Source organism: Tetrao urogallus (genome assembly GCF_951394365.1).
Source record: "Tetrao urogallus genome assembly, chromosome: Z".
In the NCBI taxonomy this organism is placed as follows: domain Eukaryota; kingdom Metazoa; phylum Chordata; class Aves; order Galliformes; family Phasianidae; genus Tetrao; species Tetrao urogallus.
Genome location: NC_136816.1, coordinates 50,458,144 through 50,482,242, shown reverse-complemented (window position 1 = coordinate 50,482,242; position 24,099 = coordinate 50,458,144). Strand labels below are relative to the sequence as shown.

Here is a 24,099-nt window from a genome sequence, read left to right as displayed (position 1 = left end):
TTAAATGGTGCTTCCTTACAATAATATATACATATTTTTAAGAACAGTTTCCTTTTTCTCTTACTTCTCTTCTTCTGGTTCATCAGTGTGAAGCAACAAATGGTGTTTTCCTGTATTTTTTCATTTTCATTTACACTTCCCTTAAGGAAGATTCTAAATGTGGCAAAATGGCAATACAAACAAAGCAATAAAAAAACACCACATCAAGAAACAAAAAATAAAGATGTGGTGAAAAACAAGTACAATAATTCACTGAAACGCATTCAGTGGTAGAAAAGGGAAGAAAACCAGAAAACAATGAATACATAAGATTTCTTAAATAAATTCATATTGAAATGGTTATAAAGTGTCATTTTCCATCAAGACACAAAAACAGCAATGAATAACATTTGAAAGATGCACTGCTGGCTGATTCATACAGGGTTAGATATCAAAGGCAAGTGATTCTGTAAAGGATATGCACTATCAGGATGCTGTTTTGCATCGCATCCCAGACCTCCAGCCAAAACACTCTGTTTGAGTTAAACAGAGCTGAGCCAAACACAATCTGTTTTAAGCATTAAATAAATGCCTTTGTTCTTCTTTGCAGCTGAATCCCTTCCTATGTCCAAAACAATAAACCAAAAACAAATATTTCTCTCTAACAGAAATGACTAGGCCCTTTCTGGGCTATGTATCTCATTCGTTCCTGGAAGGAGACTAAAAACTCAAGACTTGGGACGTGAAAAGCAGAGAGAGACATCAAAATCAGCTGACGAATTCCAGTTTTTCCAGGCTTCATTCTTTTATGTATTACTCTTCATTTTTTCCATTTTCCATTAGAGGTATGAGATTGTTTATAAGAAGGTGTTCAGCAACACCCCACTGCTGCAGAAGCACAGGTATGCACTTAACATGGCGAGCATTTCAATGAATGATGTCAGGGCTGAGGTGGCAGCTCCCTTTCCACTTACCTGGAACATCACATCTTTTCTATGTCCTCCCCATTCCTCACATCATCATTTGCCCTCCATATAGTACCTTCATCAATCAAACAGTTGGACTCAATGATCATCTGTGTAAGTTCCTTCTAGCTGAAATTATTGTCATCTACACCGACATCCTTTCATCTACCTGAGATAAAGCCAGCTAGACAGGGCCAAGGAAATGGGTCACCACAGCCAGTCATATCTTCTGCCCTGGGTCTGGCTGAACCAGACCAGCAACCACCAAGCTGGCATGAACTCTACAGAGGGAAAGAAGAGATGATGGAAGGTGACTTTAGGGTGCCTTTATCAGCTGTCCCATCACAAGAGGCTCCCATCACCAGCCCCACATGGTAAAGGCACAGCATAGCACAATCACCTACACCTGCAGATGAAGCTTCAGTTTACCAGTACTCACTTTACTATCACTCTGCATGTCACCATCTCCTCCATGTCATCAGTCCTTTCCCTGAAAAGCTCCTTCATGGTCAGGACCTCTCTGCAGACCAGGTAGCTGCAGACCAGGAGACTAGGATATGTGAATGCCTGGAATCAACAGGTTCAAGCATGCTTACCAGCATCCTGCCTCGTGCCCACCTTCTTGAACAGCAGCAGGACTGGTGACACCTCTCTGCCTGCCAGTACTTGTGTTAACTTCCCCATCTATCTGCCCTACACTATTTCTAATGGGAAAAACTCCTGCAGGGACTGTTTCTCTAATGCTGAAAGCTGGCTGAGCAATACAAATATTTATATATATATTCCGTCACAAGTCTCACCAACTCTATACATTTTTTTCAGCTGTTCCCAGTATTTTCCTTCTGTCATGGAGGAAAACAGACATTTTATGCCTCTCTTCCTTTTTTTCTTTTTCCCCACAGGAAAATAAAAGTTGAAATACACAACTGAAGAAAATACACAGTCAATTGTCTTTAATTTTGACAAAAAATAAGACATACACTAGCCATGCAGCGTAGCAAGACCATGTTTAGCAGTAAGCAGGAACAATAACAGGATTTACATAGAAAGAGGCTGGCGGAGGAAATTGAAAATGCCAAAAATGCAACAGAACACAGAACAGTGTTCCTGAAAGGCAAACTGTGAAGAAGCAAGGTTGGATGCTTCAGGTCATTCTGTAAAACATACTCCTAGAACCACTCATTTATGAAATAAAATGAAAATTGTTCATAAAAAAGGATCAAACAAGTATAGATATTGTTCACTTCCCTATGAGCCAAAATTAATTTTCACAATTCAGAGTGTAATTTTATTGCTTCCACTAAGCCTGAAACCTAAATGATTACACTTCCTCAAAAAAATAAATAGTGACAAAGCTGGCAGCACGTTTGTGTTTAACTATCACCACAGTTAGGTCACCCAGACAACTGAACCTGGCCTCACAGCAGTGCCCTTAAAGCAAATCGAGAACCCTCAGCCGCTGCAGGTTCTGTGGCCCTGCACACCCACACCCCCCAGAAATAGTCAGGGGATAAAAGCCTGAGTGTACCAAGGACATAACATTTGCAGAGAAGATGCTGTGCCCATGCCTGATGGATTGTAGGGCCTGCCAGTTCAGAAAAATGGCCCTGATCTGACCCTGCTGTGGGAGGCAAAGAGATACTCTCCAAAGTTCACTCTGAAGCATTTTTTCTCATCTCGATGGAACACTCCATCTTATTCTTTTTTCTTTCATAAATAATTAAAAAATTGGAAGATTCTCAATTTTTGACCTGCAACATGTTATTTGACTTAACTCTGACCATCTTCATAAATGGAGTAATCCAATCTTCTGAAAGAAAATAGCCTTTATGAAGGTGCCAATAGCAAATAAGTAGCTTCTCCCTCCCTCTCCTCCCTTCTCCCTCTCCCCTTTCCTCAAACCCACCAAGGAGTGTCCAAGCACACACCACAATCAGTTCCTCAGTTTCTCTGGCAGCACGCTGTCTGTGGGCAGGTGGTAGGACTGTCAGATCCACTTCCGTGAGCAGGTAGCTCCTGACACCACTGTCAAACAGGCACTTATGACAAGCCAGAATGAACAGGAAGTTCATGCTCTCGTTTCCTTTGTCAAACTTTAAATAATGTGGATAACAAGTCTTGACCTGTGCAATGGCACTGAATTCCTGAATTATTTGTGATGCTCCCCAGACAATTCAGTCTCTCTGTATCCGGTCCTTTTTATGCCTTATAAAGGGAACACAATCACTTTTTCCAGATACCAAAACTCTTATGAATAAATTATCCTTCTATCTTTCCATACATCTCTAAATCCTCATAAAAACAAAAGAGGTCCAAAAACACCAGATGGTACAACAATTTCCTCAGTGTGTCATTCAGAAGTAATTTTTTGTAATAAAAGTAGCCCAGTATCTTTGAAAACTGAAAGAATCAACAGCAATTCAGTCTCATGGGCACAAGATCTGAGCCAGTGATGGGCTGTACCGCCCAAAATCTATTAGAATATCGATTCTGAAAGGAATATCCAGACATCGTCAGGTGCCAAGACACTATGGAACGCTCAGGGCAAGAAGTCGTAGGGGCACCTGCTACTCTTCAGCATTCACAGGACTTGCTCAGACACATGCAACCCATGGCTTTGGGACAAAAACACTGGGACAGGGACAGTGAGGATGTGCAATGTGAATCAGTGCTTCTAAGGCTCAGGTTAAAGAGAATTTGGCTATGAGACAAAGGAAAAGTATGCTTTCAGAAAATAAAGGATTCCGGAGATGACAAAAGCTTACACAGACCAAAAAAAGATGAACTCAATGACCAAACAGAGAAAATACTAATTATTTGTAAAGATCTATGCAGAGACTTTTGAAGTAAAATGCTGAATAATCAATTACTGTAGGTGAGATGCCCTCCTATCAAGCTGTCTGTGTGCACACTGAGGCAGCATCTTGTTCTATTTCTGTGCAGGGCCATAATCAGGTATTTGTGCTACCCAGGCCACTCTTTCAAGAAATGCACTTTAAGAACCCTTCAGAAACATGGCCCAAAAGGCCAAGAGTTAAAACTTATTTTCCCTGGGTCTGGAAGACTCTCCACCAGCTACCAGCATTACCACACACACAGCAAACTCATCCCAAAGGCCAGGATCCATTTTGTCCTGGTTCAGCCTCAGTCTTCTCTGTTGTACCAACATAATCCTACCACCGTACATTTACTGTGCTGCACAAATCCTGACCAAAGATCCCTGCTTCATTTATCAGCAATGGGTAAGGTATGAATGTCAACGTAACCCCTCAGTTAAACACACACTCCTCCAAGAGAGGATGGAATGCCACTGAGTCAGCATGCTTTTAACAACTAGCATAACCAAATGCTCAAAAATCATGCATCTGTGTATCAGCTGCCCCAGCAGAGCTCTGCCTAGTACTGACTGCACACCAGACCTACAATACATCCCACAGAAACTTCCCAGGTAAGCAGCTAGCTTTGCCTGAACATCTCTGATTAGTTGTGGTATCCTGATGATATTTCTTGGCCAGACTACAGCTCATTTTGACAAAAAGCTTAGCAAAGTATGTGAAAAACTACATCTGATTTCTTCAGGCTTTCAATCAAGGTCTTCATTGCTCCAACAGTCACTCCAGCCATTGAGCAATATGAACAACTATTTACTACACACCAAAGTGAAACAAGTAAAGTCAATGTCTAGCCCATACTTGAGTGAGGCCCTGTATTTGTTTTTATATCTCTTGAAAGAGCTGTTTACAGCAGACAGACAAAACCCATCCTTCTCCTGAGGAAGACAGCAGCAGATTTCAAGCTACCTGTCATTAAGAATTAGGAAGATTTAAGACAGGAAAAAATACCTCAACAAAAGAAATGGGCTAAGCATTGCGTTTTTTAGTTCCCAAAAGCTTGCATCAATCTCTCTTTTGGTTTGGCTCATATGGAAACTGCCTGTCCTCCAACTTCCAGCAGTTAAAAGTACTAAAAGGAAAACAGCCAAAAGTACCAAATTTTCAATGAAAAACATGTGTAGCCATCAAGTTTAACACTGTTTCCAACCCCAGCTGTAAATCAGCTCAGTCTGCAAAAAAAATTATACTCTTCAGCAAAATCTAACTGCAGCCTTAAGTCTGCAATGAAACATAAAACTGGGCAAATTTCACCTGATTTTGTTACAGTACCCTAATGTAAGGTTTTGTTTATATTTTCCTTCCACTTCCTATTAAAAAAAAAAAAAAGCCACAAAATTTGTTAAATGATACTCTGCCTCAAAATGATCAAAGTTGCAAAATAAAGAGTAGAAGCTGACAGAACTGTGATAAACAGTACATTTACTTTATATATCCAAAGACCTATAGCAACACATAATTCTGTTTTTGGGATGTATACTTTGTCTCCTTTTTGTTTACACAATTAAAAAATATCACTTGAGAGGAATATTACTGCAATTCTTGTTTATGTTTTTAAAACTGACATCATTTAAATCTTGTAAAGGTGATGTCTATTCATAAAAAGAATTTATTCTTTTGACAGTGAGTCAAGGTACAAAAATCTTCTAAAGAAACTGAGTTACAATACCCAGTTACAATACCTTTTCAAATTTCTGGGCACAAACCAAATCTCTGACTACTGCTCTCATACTTAATATTTTATCATCAGAACCACAAAATAAACCAGAAGGTCTGGGAACTTCTGCAGCAAGCCATCACTAGAAGCCTTCCAACTCTATAATAAATAAAATATTACCTCCTTCATAGCAGTTTCCGAGGATGCTCCACGTTGATGGCAATTCTTCGTGAGCAATGGCCATCGTCAAATCAGTATCCAGGGACTGCAGATCTTTTACTGTTAGCCCAAATTTATCCAGTAGCATCTTGTGACTTGTGGCACTGACATATTCTGTGTGACTGACCAGAAAACGAGACAACTTGCAAGACAAGTTCTCCCTGTAAGTGACAGGACAGCTGCCGAGGGCCACAGGTGAGGATCCCCTTGCATACATTAACACAGAGACAGAAACTGCTTCCTGGCATCCATGGCCTGAAATCACAACATAAAGTAATCATTAAAACTGTTACTGTTTAGGAAATACAATAGTTTTTCCTCCTTTTCAGTCCTCTACGATGGAGGATCAATAACAATTTCATTCTTCCCTTCATCTACTTGTTTTAGGGCATCCACCAAACATTTTTTTTTGTGATCAGCTTGGATCTGAACAGCCAGATTCCCTGATTTTACTGACAGTTCATTGCAAAGACAGCTTTTCTAGGTGGAGGTTCTTCATCACAGCAGAATATGAGGTGATGTGACCAGAGGGAAATGCCACAAACAAAAACAGGAAAATTTCTGGTTAAGAATTATGAAAAACAAGATATCAATAAAATATATCACTTGTAGCCCGCAACACAAACGCTAAGGAATTATCTATTTATTAACACCCATTTTGTACTCACCCAGCATTTCCATGTGGGCCAAAATCTAGGTGCTTTTAACAAATGCATGGTTTGTACCGTAAACAGGCTTGATTAAATGCTGTATCAACTGTCTAACTTACAACCAGGATCCTCAAAGCCCAAGGGAGTCTCCCATTCAAAAATCTTACATACCACACATGTTTTTCCCCCTTCTCTGCCATCTCATCAGGAACAGATATCACACATCTACAAGCAGTGCACACTGTACACACAGCTCCCACTGGAGAGCTAACCATGAGGTACTATGTGTGTAAACCTAGACATCACAAAACAGGCCCGCAGAACTCAAAGTACTTAGGCAATCCATTAGCTGCAGAAGCCAACACATGCTTACCACATCTGCAGCTGTTTCTGAAGTGCCGTGCGTTCTCTTATGTTTAATTTGGCCGGTATAAAACACCAACTATACTAAGGATATACTTTAACCTCTTCATTTTCATCTGCTGATGGCTTCTGTTGAGATCAGGCAGCAGATTAAGCATTGTCTGTTGCCTCCTGTTTTTATTTCTACCTGAGAAGTAATCATGCAGCAGTGCCATTTCAGGACTTTCAAAAAAATGGCTTTGCTACCCTGTGAGCACCTAGCACTGCATTTTCCATCAGATAACATTTACTATTTACCAACTCAAGCAGCCACCACATATCTGTGGCAAACATTTCCTTTTTGTATTAGTTACTAGCTAGTGTGCCAGTTACTTTCACACTCTGAATCTTCCTTAGAAAACAAGGACAAACAACAAGCAGAACCTACTATGTAAGTACACCACATTTATAGCCACCTTCTCCCACAAACAGGACACAAAGCAAGTAGTAAAGACAATAGCCAGGGTTTACACCACACCAGCAAGGGGGACAATGCCAAGGCAGACCTGGCTGTGAGGGAACCCACATCACCCTCTCACAGCAAGGCACCCTTGGGTAATTCTCCCCATGGCTCCACGTAGCTTCAAAAACACTGGGCAGCTGCCAGGTGAACCCTGCAAGCCAGGCTGACTGCTGCCACAGAATAAAGTGCAGACTTCTGCAGTGATGGCAAATGGCAAGAGGTAAACCATAAACTGGATTTGTTGGATAGAATTAAGTAAATCAGGCTAAAAATTATGCCATGCCTGAAAACGCACTTTCATGTACACCCAATCGTCTTTGCTCCCTTCTTTGCCTGACACCGTGTCAGTGCAGACAACTATGAATGGCAGCACCACCTACGGCCAGTCAAACACAGCCTGCATCCAGCGGGCCATCACTCAATTCCTACATTCTCTACAAAGCCATAAGACACAGTTACTCAAAACATCCAGTTGTACCCAGCTTTGGAAGGGGGCTGGGGTGTTGCTAAGACATGAAACACAAATAGCACTCACCTGGAACAAGGGACTGAAGAGCATTGTCACCAATACGCTCAGCAAACATTATGTGCCTCTTCATGGATCCATCATAAACAAAGTAAAACTCAGCGTCTTCCGGGAGGTAAATGCCTTTGTCAAATTTTGCACTTATAGTCACCTGCCCCTGAAAAATGAATAAGCTTTCATAAACATCCAGGAACTTTCCCCCCTCCAACAAATTCATGAACATGTTCTTCTCTCGCAATCTTATCACAACCTTTTCAGCAGTACTACACAGAACCTCCAGTTTTTTACTTCCACTTCGAAAACAGCACTGTTTTTATGCCTGTACAAGCAAAGGTGATGTAAAAATTTGCCTTTAAACAATCTTTCACCTAATTCCTTTCATCTTGATCTATGCAAATATATGTGAATCTTAATTAAAAATACCTCAGAGCAAGCAAGTCAATGAATCTGAGTATTTTACTATTTACAAAAGCACTCGTGTTAAAAAAAGAATTAAAATCAGGAGTGCTTGAAATACTTTAGACTTCAATTACAAAACAATAGTACTGATGTAATTCTACCAATGGTAGTTCCCAGATATCTGCCAAAGTGTGTTTTTCGATATTTTGTTTTCTTTATAGTAAATAGAGCAACCAGCCAAGAAAAACCTGCCATACAATGGCTTCAAAAAAGAACAAAAAAAAGCAGGAAAAGGATCTGAGAAGCACCAAACAATAAGAAGTGTCTGACATGTCTACAGGAGGAAATTCAGATGAAGCCGTATTTCCTCAAGGCAGAGGACAGCTTGCTCCAACACTGCTCCTCACTACCACGATTGCTCCGTAACTGTCTGAACCGGAGTTTTTCGGAAAACGTAACACAGAAGAATATTTCACCCTTTTATTCTCCCAAATGATGGTTATGCTACCCCTACACTATGCAGTTACCACAGAATGAGCTCTATCGCCTGCAAAGAAGCGTGCCAGAAGCCAGCATCAAAGCACTCTGTGGCACCATAGAAATTTCCACAGCTGAAAGGCACAGTTACAGCCAACTGCTCTGACAGGCACCAGGCTCCTTCCCGTGTTCATCATACAACAAATGAGTCTCTTTGTTCAAACATGCTGAATAACTTCTCATGGCTTTGGAAAAAGAAGCACTCAGCTGTTTCATCATCCCCATAGCCACCAGCATCCTGCAGCAGTGCACAGTATTTCCCATGGTCTGCGTGCTCACCTCTCCGCAGGGAGACCGTGGTGTCCCCTGAAACACCTCATCTTCGACCACATTTCCTAAGGATTCTGCATTGTCACTCCAAACAACACCAATCCTGATTTTTTTTTTTCCTTTCCATTACAAATGAGCGTATGGGGCTGAAGTGGCAGAAATGACTTTCAGTCACACAAAATCTTCCTTAAATAGGACTGTTCTTGCAAGGTTAGATGCATACCGTTTTCAGAGCTGAATGTTGAGAGCAAACATGCCTGTCATCTCAGAATCTGACATGCATCTCTTTTCAGCCTGAACTGCTACTATAACTGGCCAAGCATTTTCTCCTAACTGTTTTTGGTTTTTAAGCTGTTACACGTAGAATTGCTTCTCTTACTTCTACTAATATTTGTAATTTACAATCCTTTTTAAAAATCATTATCATCTTTTTATGTTAGGTGCAATCAGCCTTTTTTATCAGTTGAATAATACCATGGATGGCTACTATAGGAATATAGAAACAGAGTAAATCCCAGACATAGCTCGGATTGGGCTGCACCAAGGATTACTCCAGTATGAGCTCTGCTGTGAGCAGCCTGGTGCACAGGAGCACACTGCTTTCTTCCACATGGAACATCACTTACAGACCACATCTGTATCACTTGCACAACTACAAAGCCAGCCAGTCAGCTGTCACACAACAAATGCAAGAAATAAGGGAAATATTCTGTGGCAGCATTTCTAATTTTATGAGTCTATTCTTTAAATTAAAAAAAAAAAAAAAATCAAGCTCAAATTGTAGCTGTTGTTTTACACTGATCCTTAAAATAAAAATGTCAGTTCAGACTCAATGAAGAGAGAGGAATGCTTAAGAAACACTAATCCCTTTGCTTACTGTTTACAGTTTCACGACTCCTTATCTTATGAAGTGTGGAGTTAAAAAATATAGGGAATAGGGCAGAAAGCTCATGAGGATCACAGAATCACAGAATCACAGAACTGTAGGGGTTGGAAGGGACCTCCTGAGATCATCGAGTCCAACCCCCCTGCCAAAGCAGGTTCCCTACAGCAGGTCGCACAGGTAGGCACAAAAACGTTTTTTTCGTAATCCATACCTTACAACTCTCCAGAATAAGAAGTTACTAATAATATTTAAAGGAAAGATTTTAGGGAAGAAAGGCAAAAATGAATTTTCCAAATGAAATGGAAAATGCCATGTGATTCAAAAAGAGGATTAAACCATCTACTACCAGACAGATCTCAAAGACAAAATAAAGTTACTTTCATAGTGAAATACTAGGCTGCATAATTCTTGATGCTGGATCACTTATTTTGCAAAATACAAGTTCCTGTCATCTTCAACAGCACTTCCAATTTGCCATCACATTCATCCTATTTTTAGACATCCTCATATCAAAACGGTTAATTTCAGAGCCTTTGTTTTTACTGCCCCTTTTAAACATTCCTCTTTCACTTCAGGTTTGTTGTTTAGGCCACTGTGTTTTTTTCTCTAGCTTCAAAATCTCTCTTTTATTCTCACCTTGGTACGTTTACATCTCCCCTTCTTACCCTCTCGTAGCCTCCCACTGCTGTGCAAAGCACTCATCCCTCCATGCTCTGTCCTATGTCAGCCGTCCTCATCCTCCCCTCTGAACTTCAGCCTTCAAAAGGAAGCTAATGTCACATTTAAACCTTAATACTTAAGCACCTCTTCCTTTACTTCAGTCTTCCTTTAATTTAGAATTATGTTTACTTCATGGTGGGTTTGAGTATAAAGCGTTTCTTGTCTTTTTGTTTGTTTTTTTGACAGATTGTATACTTTTGTTTTAGTATATGTTAAGGCATTGTCCAATAACAAGCCAACCTCTTAGAGTGGGTCCAGAGGAGGGCCACTAAGATGATCAGAGGGCTGGAGCACCTCTCCTATGAAGAAAGGTTGAAGGAACTGCGCTTGTTTAGCTTGGAAAGAGAAGGCTCCAGGGCCTTCCAGTACTTGAGGGGAGCATATAAAGAGGAGGGGAATGGCTGATTATGAGGGTCGCAGTGCTAGGACAAGGGGGAATGGTCTTAACCTGAGACAGGACAGGTTTCAGTTAGATATGAAAAGGAAGATTTTCACACAGAGGGTGGTGATGCACAGGTTGCCCAAGGAGGTTCTGGATGCCCAGGAAGCATTCAAGACCACGTCGGATGTGGCACCGGGTAGCATGGTCTGGTGGTTGACGATCCCGCACACAGCAGGAGCTTGAAACTACGTGATCATTGAGGACCGTTTCAATGCAAGCACCTCTACGATCCTAGGATTGTATGGATATGCATAACATACGTGCCCACCGCTCTCTGGTGCAGGCCCTTTCCCTGACCCCCAGCCGCCCCTGGGGCCCCCTGCCACAGCTCCATGCCGTTCCCTCGGGCCCTGTCGCTGTCACCAGGCAGCACAGCACAACTCAGCGCTGCCCTCCGCTCCCTGTGAGCAGCTGCAGCCGCCATGAGGGCTGCCCTCAACCTGCTCTGCTCTGGGCTGAGCACAGCCACGGTGCTCAGCTGCTCCTCAAACACTGTGCCCTCAGATCCTCCTCCATCTCTGGAGCCCTCCTGTGGACACTCTCTCCTCGCATCTTATGCAGTGGCACCCCAACCTGCACCCAGCGCTGCAGGCGAGGCCGCACAGCGCAGAGCAGAGCGGGACGGCCGCTTCCCTCGCCTGCCAGTGCTGGGCCTGACGCACCCCAGGGTACGGTTGACCCTTCTGAGTGCCAGGCGCACTGCCGCCTCAGATGCAATTTGCCGTCAAACCAGATCCCTTTTTGCCAGGCTGCGCTCCAGAACTTCACCCACAATGTCTGCACACAGAGCCACGGCACCCCATCCCAGGTGCAGAACCCAGCGCTCGCCCTTCTTTGTGCAGATGGGAACCACCCTCATTTTGTCCAGATCTCAAGGCAAGGCCTCTTTATCCTCAAGGAGGTCAAACCTCCTCCCAGCTTAGCATCGTCCACAAACTCATTGATACAGCTAACAGATCTTTATTGGAACCAACAGTAAAAACAATATAGAGAAATGGCCTGGAAATGGAGCCCCTCAGAATCCCAGTGGTAAAACACAGGGCAACTGTCAGGACAAAGTCAGCCAATCCTCCAGTGCAGCCATGTTTTAGTTCTCAAGGAACATTCTAAGGCATCCATAGCCAAGGCTTTATGATGCCATGAGGCAACACCCCAACAAAAGCTCTAAACACGGGAAACCTGACAACAGAACACCAGCTGTGATGCAAGCCAGCCAGCCAAGGCAGGCAGGCAGGCAGGGGCCACGGCTCCAGCCAGCCAGCCAGCCAAGGCAGGCAGGCAGGGATCACGACTCCAGCCAGCCAGCCAAGGCAGGCAGGCAGGGGCCACGACTCCAGCCAGCCAGCCAGCCGGGGCAGGCAGGCAGGGGCTATGACTCCAGCAAGCCAGCCAGCCAAGGCAGGCAGGCAGGGGTCATAAATCCAGCCAGCCAGCCAAGGCAGGCAGGCAGGCAGGGGCCACGACTCCAGCCAGCCAGTCAGACAAGGCAGGCAGGCAGGGGTCATGACTCCAGCCAGCCAGCCAAGGCAGGCAGGCAGGCAGGGGCCATGACTCCAGCCAGCCACTCAGCCAAGGCAGGCAGGCAGAGGCCATGACTCCAGCCAGCCACTCAGCCAAGGCAGGCAGGCAGGCAGGGGCCACGACTCCAGCCAGCCAGTCAACCAAGGCAGGCAGGCAGGGGTCAAGACTCCAGCCAGCCAGCCAAGGAGGCAGGCAGGCAGGGGCCACGACTCCAGCCTGCCAGCCAAGGCAGGCAGGCAGGAGTCGTGAATCCAGCCAGCCAGACAAGGCAGGCAGGCAGGCAGGGGCCACGACTCCAGCCAGCCAGCCAAGGCAGGCAGGCAGGCAGGGGCCACGGCCCCAGTCAGCCAGTCAGCCAAGGCAGGCAGGCAGGAGTCATGAATCCAGCCAGCCAGCCAAGGCAGGCAGGCAGGCAGGGGCCATGACTCCAGCCAGCCAGCCAAGGAGGCAGGCAGGCAGAGGCCATGACTCCAGCCAGCCAGTCAGCCAAGGCAGGCAGGCAGGCAGGCAGGCAGGGGCCACGACTCCAGCCAGCCAGTCAACCAAGGCAGGCAGGCAGGGGTCAAGACTCCAGCCAGCCTGCCAAGGCCGGCAGGCAGGCAGGGGTCACGACTCCAGCCAGCCAGCCAAGGAGGCAGGCAGGCAGGGGCCACGGCTCCAGCCAGCCAGTCAGCCAAGGCAGGCAGGCAGGGATCACGACTCCAGCCAGCCAGCCAAGACAGGCAGGCAGGCAGGGGCCACGACTCCAGCCAGGCAGCCAAGGCAGGCAGGCAGGCAGGGGCCACGGCCCCAGCCAGCCAGCCAGCCAAGGCAGGCAGGCAGAGGCTACGATTCCAGACAGCTAGCCAAGGCAGTCAGGCAGGGGCCACGACTCCAGCCAGCCAGCCAGCCAAGGCAGGCGGGCAGGGGCCACGTCTCCAGCCAGTCAGCCAAGGCAGGCAGGCAGGGATCAAGACTCCAGCCAGCCTGCCAAGGCCGGCAGGCAGGCAGGGGCCACGACTCCAGCCAGCCAGCCAAGGAGGCAGGCAGGCAGGGGCCACGACTCCAGCCAGCCAGCCAAGGCAGGAAGGGAGGCAGGGGCCAAGACTCCAGCCAGCCAGCCAAGGCAGGCAGGCAGGAACCACGACTCCAGCCAGCCAGCCAGCCGAGGCAGGCGGGCAGGGGCCACGTCTCCAGCCAGTCAGCCAAGGCAGGCAGGCAGGGGCCACGACTCCAGCCAGTCAGCCAAGGCAGGCAGGCAGGGGCCACAGCTCCAGCTAGCCAGCCAAAGCAGGCAGGCATGCAGCGGCCCCGGTTCCAGCTAGCCAGCCAAGGCAGGCAGGCAGTCACCATGACTCCAGCCAGCCAGCCAAGGCGGGCAGGCAGGGACCACAACTCCAGCCGACGCAACAACGGACCTCGACTCCAGCCGACGGACGCAGGAACCACGATTCCAGCCAGTCAGCCAAGGCAGGCAGGCAGGGCCATGACTCCAGCAAGCCAGCCAAGGCAGGCAGGCAGGGGCCACGGCTCCAGCCAGCCAGCCAAGGCAGGCAGGCAGGGGCCACAGCTCCAGCCAGCCAGCCAAAGCAGGCAGGCATGCAGGGGCCCCGGTTCCAGCTAGCCCGCCAAGGCAAGCAGGCAGTCGCCATGACTCCAGCCAGTCAGCCAAGGCGGGCAGGCAGGGACCACAACTCCAGCCGACGCAACAACGGACCTCGACTCCAGCCGACGGAAGCAGGAACCACGATTCCAGCCAGCCAGCCTAGGCAGGCAGGCAGGGACCACAACTCCAGCCAGCCAGCCAAGGCAGGCAGGCAGGGGCCACGACTCCAGCCAGCCAGCCAGCCAAGGCAGGCAGGAAGGGGTCACGACTCCAGCCAGCCAGCCAGCCAGCCAAGGTAGGCAGGCAGGCAGGCAGGGGCCAAGACTCCAGCCAGCCAGCCAAGGCAGGCAGGCAGGCAGGGGCCACGACTCCAGCCAGCCAGCTAAGGCAGGTAGGCAGGGGCCACGGCTCCAGCCAGCCAACCAAGGCAGGTAGGAGGGGCCACGGTTCCAGCCAACGCAACAACGGACCACGACTTCAGCCGACGGAAGCAGGAACCACGATTCCAGCCAGCCAGCCAAGGCAGGCAGGCAGGGGCCACGACTCCACCCATCGAACAACTGTCGTCAGGAAGTGGCTGTGACGCCAGCCAGGATTCAGAATAATAAAATAAACAGAGAAAAAATGAATTAAACACTCCTTGGTCATGTCCGATTTGTCCAGACCATGCTGGGGCAGTTTCTCCCCCTAACAAATTTTCAGAGACACGACTAATTGGGTGGTTTTGGTCTTTTTTTGTTTGTTTGTTTGTTTTTGTTTTGTTTTGGTATATGTTAAGGCATCGTCTAATAACAAGTCAACTTCTTGGAGTGGATCCAGAGGAGGGCCACTAAGATGATCAGAGGGCTGGAGCACCTCTCCTATGAAGAAAGGTTGAAGGAACTGCGCTTGTTTAGCTTGGAAAGAGAAGGCTCCAGGGCCTTCCAGTACTTGAGGGGAGCATATAAAGAGGAGGGGAATGGCTGATTATGAGGGTCGCAGTGCTAGGACAAGGGGGAATGGTCTTAACCTGAGACAGGGCAGGTTTCGGTTAGATATGAAAAGGAAGATATTCACACAGAGGGTGGTGATGCACAGGTTGCCCAAGGAGGTTGTGGATGCCTCCTCCCTGGAAGCATTCAAGGCCAGGCCGGATGTGGCTCTGGGCAGCCTGGTCTGGTGGTTGACGATCCCGCACACAGCAGGGGGGTTGAAACTACGTGATCATTGAGGTCCTTTTCAACACAGGCAATTCTATGATCCTAGGATTGTATGGATCTCTCCAGTTGGAAGGGTCCCCCAAGGATCAGCAAGTCCAACCCCTCACTCCGCAGAGGACCACCTAAATCAGACAGTCCTTCATCTGCAGCACCTCGGGGCCGTGCCCACTGCCCATTGGGGCAGCCCATTCCATGCCCACCGCTCTCTGGTGCAGGCCCTCTCCATGACCCCCAGCCGCCCCTGGGGCCCCCTGCCACAGCTCCATGCCGTTCCCTCGGGCCCTGTCGCTGTCACCAGGCAGCACAGCACAACTCAGCGCTGCCCTCCGCTCCCTGTGAGCAGCTGCAGCCGCCATGAGGGCTGCCCTCAACCTGCTCTGCTCTGGGCTGAGCACAGCCACGGTGCTCAGCTGCTCCTCAAACACTGTGCCCTCAGATCCTCCTCCATCTCTGGAGCCCTCCTGTGGACACTCTCTCCTCGCATCTTATGCAGTGGCACCCCAACCTGCACCCAGCGCTGCAGGCGAGGCCGCACAGCGCAGAGCAGAGCGGGACGGCCGCTTCCCTCGCCTGCCAGTGCTGGGCCTGACGCACCCCAGGGTACGGTTGACCCTTCTGAGTGCCAGGCGCACTGCCGCCTCAGATGCAATTTGCCGTCAAACCAGATCCCTTTTTGCCAGGCTGCGCTCCAGAACTTCACCCACAATGTCTGCACACAGAGCCACGGCACCCCATCCCAGGTGCAGAACCCAGCGCTCGCCCTTCTTTGTGCAGATGGGAACCACCCTCATTTTGTCCAGATCTCAAGGCAAGGCCTCTTTATCCTCAAGGAGGTCAAAACTCCTCCCAGCTTAGCATCGTCCACAAACTCATTGATACAGCTAACAGATCTTTATTGGAACCAACAGTAAAAACAATATAGAGAAATGGCCTGGAAATGGAGCCCCTCAGAATCCCAGTGGTAAAACACAGGGCAACTGTCAGGACAAAGTCAGCCAATCCTCCAGTGCAGCCATGTTTTAGTTCTCAAGGAACATTCTAAGGCATCCATAGCCAAGGCTTTATGATGCCATGAGGCAACACCCCAACAAAAGCTCTAAACACGGGAAACCTGACAACAGAACACCAGCTGTGATGCAAGCCAGCCAGCCAAGGCAGGCAGGCAGGCAGGGGCCACGACTCCAGCCAGCCAGTCAGACAAGGCAGGCAGGCAGGGGTCATGACTCCAGCCAGCCAGCCAAGGCAGGCAGGCAGGCAGGGGCCATGACTCCAGCCAGCCACTCAGCCAAGGCAGGCAGGCAGAGGCCATGACTCCAGCCAGCCACTCAGCCAAGGCAGGCAGGCAGGCAGGGGCCACGACTCCAGCCAGCCAGTCAACCAAGGCAGGCAGGCAGGGGTCAAGACTCCAGCCAGCCAGCCAAGGAGGCAGGCAGGCAGGGGCCACGACTCCAGCCAGTCAGCCAGCCAAGGCCGGCAGGCAGGCAGGAGTCGTGAATCCAGCCAGCCAGCCAAGGCAGGCAGGCAGGGGCCACGACTACAGCCAGCCAGCCAGCCAAGGCAGGCAGGCAGGCAGGGGCCACGACTCCAGCCAGTCAGCCAAGGCAGGCAGGCAGGGGCCACGACGCCAGCCAGCCAGTCAACCAAGGCAGGCAGGCAGGGGCCACGACGCCAGCCAGCCAGCCAAGGAAGGCGGGCAGGGGCAATGACTCCAGCCAGCCAGCCAGCCAAGGCAGGCAGGCAGGCAGGGGCCACAACTCCAGCCAGCCAGCCAGCCAAGGCAGGCAGGCAGGGGCCATGACTACAGCCAGTCAGCCAGACAAGGCAGGCAGGCAGGCAGGGTCCACGACTCCAGCCAGCCAGCCAAGGCAGGCAGGCAGGGGTCATGACTCCAGCCAGCCTGTCAGCCAAGGCAGGCAGGCAGGCAGGGTCCACGACTCCAGCCAGCCAGCCAGCCAAGGCAGGCAGGCAGGGATCACGACTCCAGCCAGCCAGCCAAGGCAGGCAGGCAGGCAGGGGCCACGACTCCAGCCTGCCAGCCAAGGCAGGCAGGCAGGAGTCGTGAATCCAGCCAGCCAGACAAGGCCGGCAGGCAGGCAGGGGCCACGACTCCAGCCAGCCAGCCAAGGCAGGCAGGCAGGCAGGGGCCACGGCCCCAGTCAGCCAGTCAGCCAAGGCAGGCAGGCAGGAGTCATGAATCCAGCCAGCCAGCCAAGGCAGGCAGGCAGGCAGGGGTCACGACTCCAGCCAGCCAGCCAAGGAGGCAGGCAGGCAGAGGCCATGACTCCAGCCAGCCAGTCAGCCAAGGCAGGCAGGCAGGCAGGGGCCACGACTCCAGCCAGCCAGTCAACCAAGGCAGGCAGGCAGGGGTCAAGACTCCAGCCAGCCTGCCAAGGCCGGCAGGCAGGCAGGGGTCACGACTCCAGCCAGCCAGCCAAGGAGGCAGGCAGGCAGGGGCCACGGCTCCAGCCAGCCAGTCAGCCAAGGCAGGCAGGCAGGGATCACGACTCCAGCCAGCCAGCCAAGACAGGCAGGCAGGCAGGGGCCACGACTCCAGCCAGGCAGCCAAGGCAGGCAGGCAGGCAGGGGCCACGGCCCCAGCCAGCCAGCCAGCCAAGGCAGGCAGGCAGAGGCTACGATTCCAGACAGCTAGCCAAGGCAGTCAGGCAGGGGCCACGACTCCAGCCAGCCAGCCAGCCGAGGCAGGCGGGCAGGGGCCACGTCTCCAGCCAGTCAGCCAAGGCAGGCAGGCAGGGATCAAGACTCCAGCCAGCCTGCCAAGGCCGGCAGGCAGGCAGGGGCCACGACTCCAGCCAGCCAGCCAAGGAGGCAGGCAGGCAGGGGCCACGACTCCAGCCAGCCAGCCAAGGCAGGAAGGGAGGCAGGGGCCAAGACTCCAGCCAGCCAGCCAAGGCAGGCAGGCAGGAACCACGACTCCAGCCAGCCAGCCAGCCGAGGCGGGCGGGCAGGGGCCACGTCTCCAGCCAGCCAGCCAAGGCAGGCAGGCAGGGGCCATGACTCCAGCCAGCCAGCCAGCCAAGGCAGGCAGGCAGGGGCCACGACTCCAGCCAGTCAGCCAAGGCAGGCAGGCAGGGGCCACAGCTCCAGCTAGCCAGCCAAAGCAGGCAGGCATGCAGCGGCCCCCGTTCCAGCTAGCCAGCCAAGGCAGGCAGGCAGTCACCATGACTCCAGCCAGCCAGCCAAGGCGGGCAGGCAGGGACCACAACTCCAGCCGACGCAACAACGGACCTCGACTCCAGCCGACGGACGCAGGAACCACGATTCCAGCCAGTCAGCCAAGGCAGGCAGGCAGGGCCATGACTCCAGCAAGCCAGCCAAGGCAGGCAGGCAGGGGCCACGGCTCCAGCCAGCCAGCCAAGGCAGGCAGGAAGGGGTCACGACTCCAGCCAGCCAGCCAGCCAGCCAAGGTAGGCAGGCAGGCAGGCAGGGGCCAAGACTCCAGCCAGCCAGCCAAGGCAGGCAGGCAGGCAGGGGCCACGACTCCAGCCAGCCAGTCAACCAAGGCAGGCAGGCAGGGGCCACGACGCCAGCCAGCCAGCCAAGGAAGGCGGGCAGGGGCAATGACTCCAGCCAGCCAGCCAGCCAAGGCAGGCAGGCAGGCAGGGGCCACAACTCCAGCCAGCCAGCCAGCCAAGGCAGGCAGGCAGGGGCCATGACTACAGCCAGTCAGCCAGACAAGGCAGGCAGGCAGGCAGGGTCCACGACTCCAGCCAGCCAGCCAAGGCAGGCAGGCAGGGGTCATGACTCCAGCCAGCCTGTCAGCCAAGGCAGGCAGGCAGGCAGGGTCCACGACTCCAGCCAGCCAGCCAGCCAAGGCAGGCAGGCAGGGATCACGACTCCAGCCAGCCAGCCAAGGCAGGCAGGCAGGCAGGGGCCACGACTCCAGCCTGCCAGCCAAGGCAGGCAGGCAGGAGTCGTGAATCCAGCCAGCCAGACAAGGCCGGCAGGCAGGCAGGGGCCACGACTCCAGCCAGCCAGCCAAGGCAGGCAGGCAGGCAGGGGCCACGGCCCCAGTCAGCCAGTCAGCCAAGGCAGGCAGGCAGGAGTCATGAATCCAGCCAGCCAGCCAAGGCAGGCAGGCAGGCAGGGGTCACGACTCCAGCCAGCCAGCCAAGGAGGCAGGCAGGCAGAGGCCATGACTCCAGCCAGCCAGTCAGCCAAGGCAGGCAGGCAGGCAGGGGCCACGACTCCAGCCAGCCAGTCAACCAAGGCAGGCAGGCAGGGGTCAAGACTCCAGCCAGCCTGCCAAGGCCGGCAGGCAGGCAGGGGTCACGACTCCAGCCAGCCAGCCAAGGAGGCAGGCAGGCAGGGGCCACGGCTCCAGCCAGCCAGTCAGCCAAGGCAGGCAGGCAGGGATCACGACTCCAGCCAGCCAGCCAAGACAGGCAGGCAGGCAGGGGCCACGACTCCAGCCAGGCAGCCAAGGCAGGCAGGCAGGCAGGGGCCACGGCCCCAGCCAGCCAGCCAGCCAAGGCAGGCAGGCAGAGGCTACGATTCCAGACAGCTAGCCAAGGCAGTCAGGCAGGGGCCACGACTCCAGCCAGCCAGCCAGCCGAGGCAGGCGGGCAGGGGCCACGTCTCCAGCCAGTCAGCCAAGGCAGGCAGGCAGGGATCAAGACTCCAGCCAGCCTGCCAAGGCCGGCAGGCAGGCAGGGGCCACGACTCCAGCCAGCCAGCCAAGGAGGCAGGCAGGCAGGGGCCACGACTCCAGCCAGCCAGCCAAGGCAGGAAGGGAGGCAGGGGCCAAGACTCCAGCCAGCCAGCCAAGGCAGGCAGGCAGGAACCACGACTCCAGCCAGCCAGCCAGCCGAGGCGGGCGGGCAGGGGCCACGTCTCCAGCCAGCCAGCCAAGGCAGGCAGGCAGGGGCCATGACTCCAGCCAGCCAGCCAGCCAAGGCAGGCAGGCAGGGGCCACGACTCCAGCCAGTCAGCCAAGGCAGGCAGGCAGGGGCCACAGCTCCAGCTAGCCAGCCAAAGCAGGCAGGCATGCAGCGGCCCCGGCTCCAGCCAGCCAGCCAAGGCGGGCAGGCAGGGACCACAACTCCAGCCGACGCAACAACGGACCTCGACTCCAGCCGACGGACGCAGGAACCACGATTCCAGCCAGTCAGCCAAGGCAGGCAGGCAGGGCCATGACTCCAGCAAGCCAGCCAAGGCAGGCAGGCAGGGGCCACGGCTCCAGCCAGCCAGCCAAGGCAGGCAGGCAGGGGTCACGACTCCAGCCAGCCAGCCAAGGCAGGCAGGCAGGGGCCACAGCTCCAGCCAGCCAGCCAAAGCAGGCAGGCATGCAGGGGCCCCGGTTCCAGCTAGCCCGCCAAGGCAAGCAGGCAGTCGCCATGACTCCAGCCAGTCAGCCAAGGCGGGCAGGCAGGGACCACAACTCCAGCCGACGCAACAACGGACCTCGACTCCAGCCGACGGAAGCAGGAACCACGATTCCAGCCAGCCAGCCTAGGCAGGCAGGCAGGGCCATGACTCCAGCCAGCCAGCCAAGGCAGGCAGGCAGGGGCCACGACTCCAGCCAGCCAGCCAGCCAAGGCAGGCAGGAAGGGGTCACGACTCCAGCCAGCCAGCCAGCCAGCCAAGGTAGGCAGGCAGGCAGGCAGGGGCCACGACTCCAGCCAGCCAGCTAAGGCAGGTAGGCAGGGGCCACGGCTCCAGCCAGCCAACCAAGGCAGGTAGGAGGGGCCACGGTTCCAGCCAACGCAACAACGGACCACGACTTCAGCCGACGGAAGCAGGAACCACGATTCCAGCCAGCCAGCCAAGGCAGGCAGGCAGGGGCCACGACTCCACCCATCGAACAACTGTCGTCAGGAAGTGGCTGTGACGCCAGCCAGGATTCAGAATAATAAAATAAACAGAGAAAAAATGAATTAAACACTCCTTGGTCATGTCCGATTTGTCCAGACCATGCTGGGGCAGTTTCTCCCCCTAACAAATTTTCAGAGACACGACTAATTGGGTGGTTTTGGTCTTTTTTTGTTTGTTTGTTTGTTTTTGTTTTGTTTTGGTATATGTTAAGGCATCGTCTAATAACAAGTCAACTTCTTGGAGTGGATCCAGAGGAGGGCCACTAAGATGAGCAGAGGGCTGGAGCACCTCTCCTATGAAGGAAGGTTGAAGGAACTGCGCTTGTTTAGCTTGGAAAGAGAAGGCTCCAGGGCCTTCCAGTACTTGAGGGGAGCATATAAAGAGGAGGGGAATGGCTGATTATGAGGGTCGCAGTGCTAGGACAAGGGGGAATGGTCTTAACCTGAGACAGGGCAGGTTTCGGTTAGATATGAAAAGGAAGATATTCACACAGAGGGTGGTGATGCACAGGTTGCCCAAGGAGGTTGTGGATGCCTCCTCCCTGGAAGCATTCAAGGCCAGGCCGGATGTGGCTCTGGGCAGCCTGGTCTGGTGGTTGACGATCCCGCACACAGCAGGGGGGTTGAAACTACGTGATCATTGAGGTCCTTTTCAACACAGGCAATTCTATGATCCTAGGATTGTATGGATCTCTCCAGTTGGAAGGGTCCCCCAAGGATCAGCAAGTCCAACCCCTCACTCCGCAGAGGACCACCTAAATCAGACAGTCCTTCATCTGCAGCACCTCGGGGCCGTGCCCACTGCCCATTGGGGCAGCCCATTCCATGCCCACCGCTCTCTGGTGCAGGCCCTCTCCATGACCCCCAGCCGCCCCTGGGGCCCCCTGCCACAGCTCCATGCCGTTCCCTCGGGCCCTGTCGCTGTCACCAGGCAGCACAGCACAACTCAGCGCTGCCCTCCGCTCCCTGTGAGCAGCTGCAGCCGCCATGAGGGCTGCCCTCAACCTGCTCTGCTCTGGGCTGAGCACAGCCACGGTGCTCAGCTGCTCCTCAAACACTGTGCCCTCAGATCCTCCTCCATCTCTGGAGCCCTCCTGTGGACACTCTCTCCTCGCATCTTATGCAGTGGCACCCCAACCTGCACCCAGCGCTGCAGGCGAGGCCGCACAGCGCAGAGCAGAGCGGGACGGCCGCTTCCCTCGCCTGCCAGTGCTGGGCCTGACGCACCCCAGGGTACGGTTGACCCTTCTGAGTGCCAGGCGCACTGCCGCCTCAGATGCAATTTGCCGTCAAACCAGATCCCTTTTTGCCAGGCTGCGCTCCAGAACTTCACCCACAATGTCTGCACACAGAGCCACGGCACCCCATCCCAGGTGCAGAACCCAGCGCTCGCCCTTCTTTGTGCAGATGGGAACCACCCTCATTTTGTCCAGATCTCAAGGCAAGGCCTCTTTATCCTCAAGGAGGTCAAAACTCCTCCCAGCTTAGCATCGTCCACAAACTCATTGATACAGCTAACAGATCTTTATTGGAACCAACAGTAAAAACAATATAGAGAAATGGCCTGGAAATGGAGCCCCTCAGAATCCCAGTGGTAAAACACAGGGCAACTGTCAGGACAAAGTCAGCCAATCCTCCAGTGCAGCCATGTTTTAGTTCTCAAGGAACATTCTAAGGCATCCATAGCCAAGGCTTTATGATGCCATGAGGCAACACCCCAACAAAAGCTCTAAACACGGGAAACCTGACAACAGAACACCAGCTGTGATGCAAGCCAGCCAGCCAAGGCAGGCAGGCAGGCAGGGGCCACGGCTCCAGCCAGCCAGCCAGCCAAGGCAGGCAGGCAGGGATCACGACTCCAGCCAGCCAGCCAAGGCAGGCAGGCAGGGGCCACGACTCCAGCCAGCCAGCCAGCCGGGGCAGGCAGGCAGGGGCTATGACTCCAGCAAGCCAGCCAGCCAAGGCAGGCAGGCAGGGGTCATAAATCCAGCCAGCCAGCCAAGGCAGGCAGGCAGGCAGGGGCCACGACTCCAGCCAGCCAGTCAGACAAGGCAGGCAGGCAGGGGTCATGACTCCAGCCAGCCAGCCAAGGCAGGCAGGCAGGCAGGGGCCATGACTCCAGCCAGCCACTCAGCCAAGGCAGGCAGGCAGAGGCCATGACTCCAGCCAGCCACTCAGCCAAGGCAGGCAGGCAGGCAGGGGCCACAACTCCAGCCAGCCAGTCAACCAAGGCAGGCAGGCAGGGGTCAAGACTCCAGCCAGCCAGCCAAGGAGGCAGGCAGGCAGGGGCCACGACTCCAGCCAGTCAGCCAGCCAAGGCAGGCAGGCAGGCAGGGGCCACGACTCCAGCCAGCCAGCCAAGGCAGGCAGGCAGGGGCCACGACGCCAGCCAGCCAGCCAAGGAAGGCGGGCAGGGGCCATGACTCCAGCCAGCCAGCCAGCCAAGGCAGGCAGGCAGGCAGGGGCCACAACTCCAGCCAGCCAGCCAGCCAAGGCAGGCAGGCAGGGGCCATGACTACAGCCAGTCAGCCAGACAAGGCAGGCAGGCAGGCAGGGTCCACGACTCCAGCCAGCCAGCCAAGGCAGGCAGGCAGGCAGGGTCCACGACTCCAGCCAGCCAGCCAGCCAAGGCAGGCAGGCAGGGATCAAGACTCCAGCCAGCCAGCCAAGGCAGGCAGGCAGGCAGGGGCCACGACTCCAGCCTGCCAGCCAAGGCAGGCAGGCAGGAGTCGTGAATCCAGCCAGCCAGACAAGGCAGGCAGGCAGGCAGGGGCCACGACTCCAGCCAGCCAGCCAAGACAGGCAGGCAGGCAGGGGCCACGGCCCCAGTCAGCCAGTCAGCCAAGGCAGGCAGGCAGGAGTCATGAATCCAGCCAGCCAGCCAAGGCAGGCAGGCAGGCAGGGGCCATGACTCCAGCCAGCCACTCAGCCAAGGCAGGCAGGCAGAGGCCATGACT

At 53.2% G+C, this 24,099-nt stretch overlaps 1 protein-coding gene across 1 annotated transcript in view; it reads right to left on the bottom strand.

Annotated features, from left to right (window-relative positions):
- ARHGEF28 (Rho guanine nucleotide exchange factor 28) overlaps window positions 1-24,099 on the bottom strand; it is a gene marked incomplete at both ends in the record, with an annotated part of 139,708 nt that overhangs the window by 88,125 nt on the left and 27,484 nt on the right. The window contains 2 exons of the mRNA XM_079548919.1: window positions 5,673-5,966; window positions 7,762-7,909. Coding sequence (XP_079405045.1) covers window positions 5,673-5,966; window positions 7,762-7,909 — 442 coding nt within the window. The remainder of the gene's footprint in view (window positions 1-5,672; window positions 5,967-7,761; window positions 7,910-24,099) is intronic.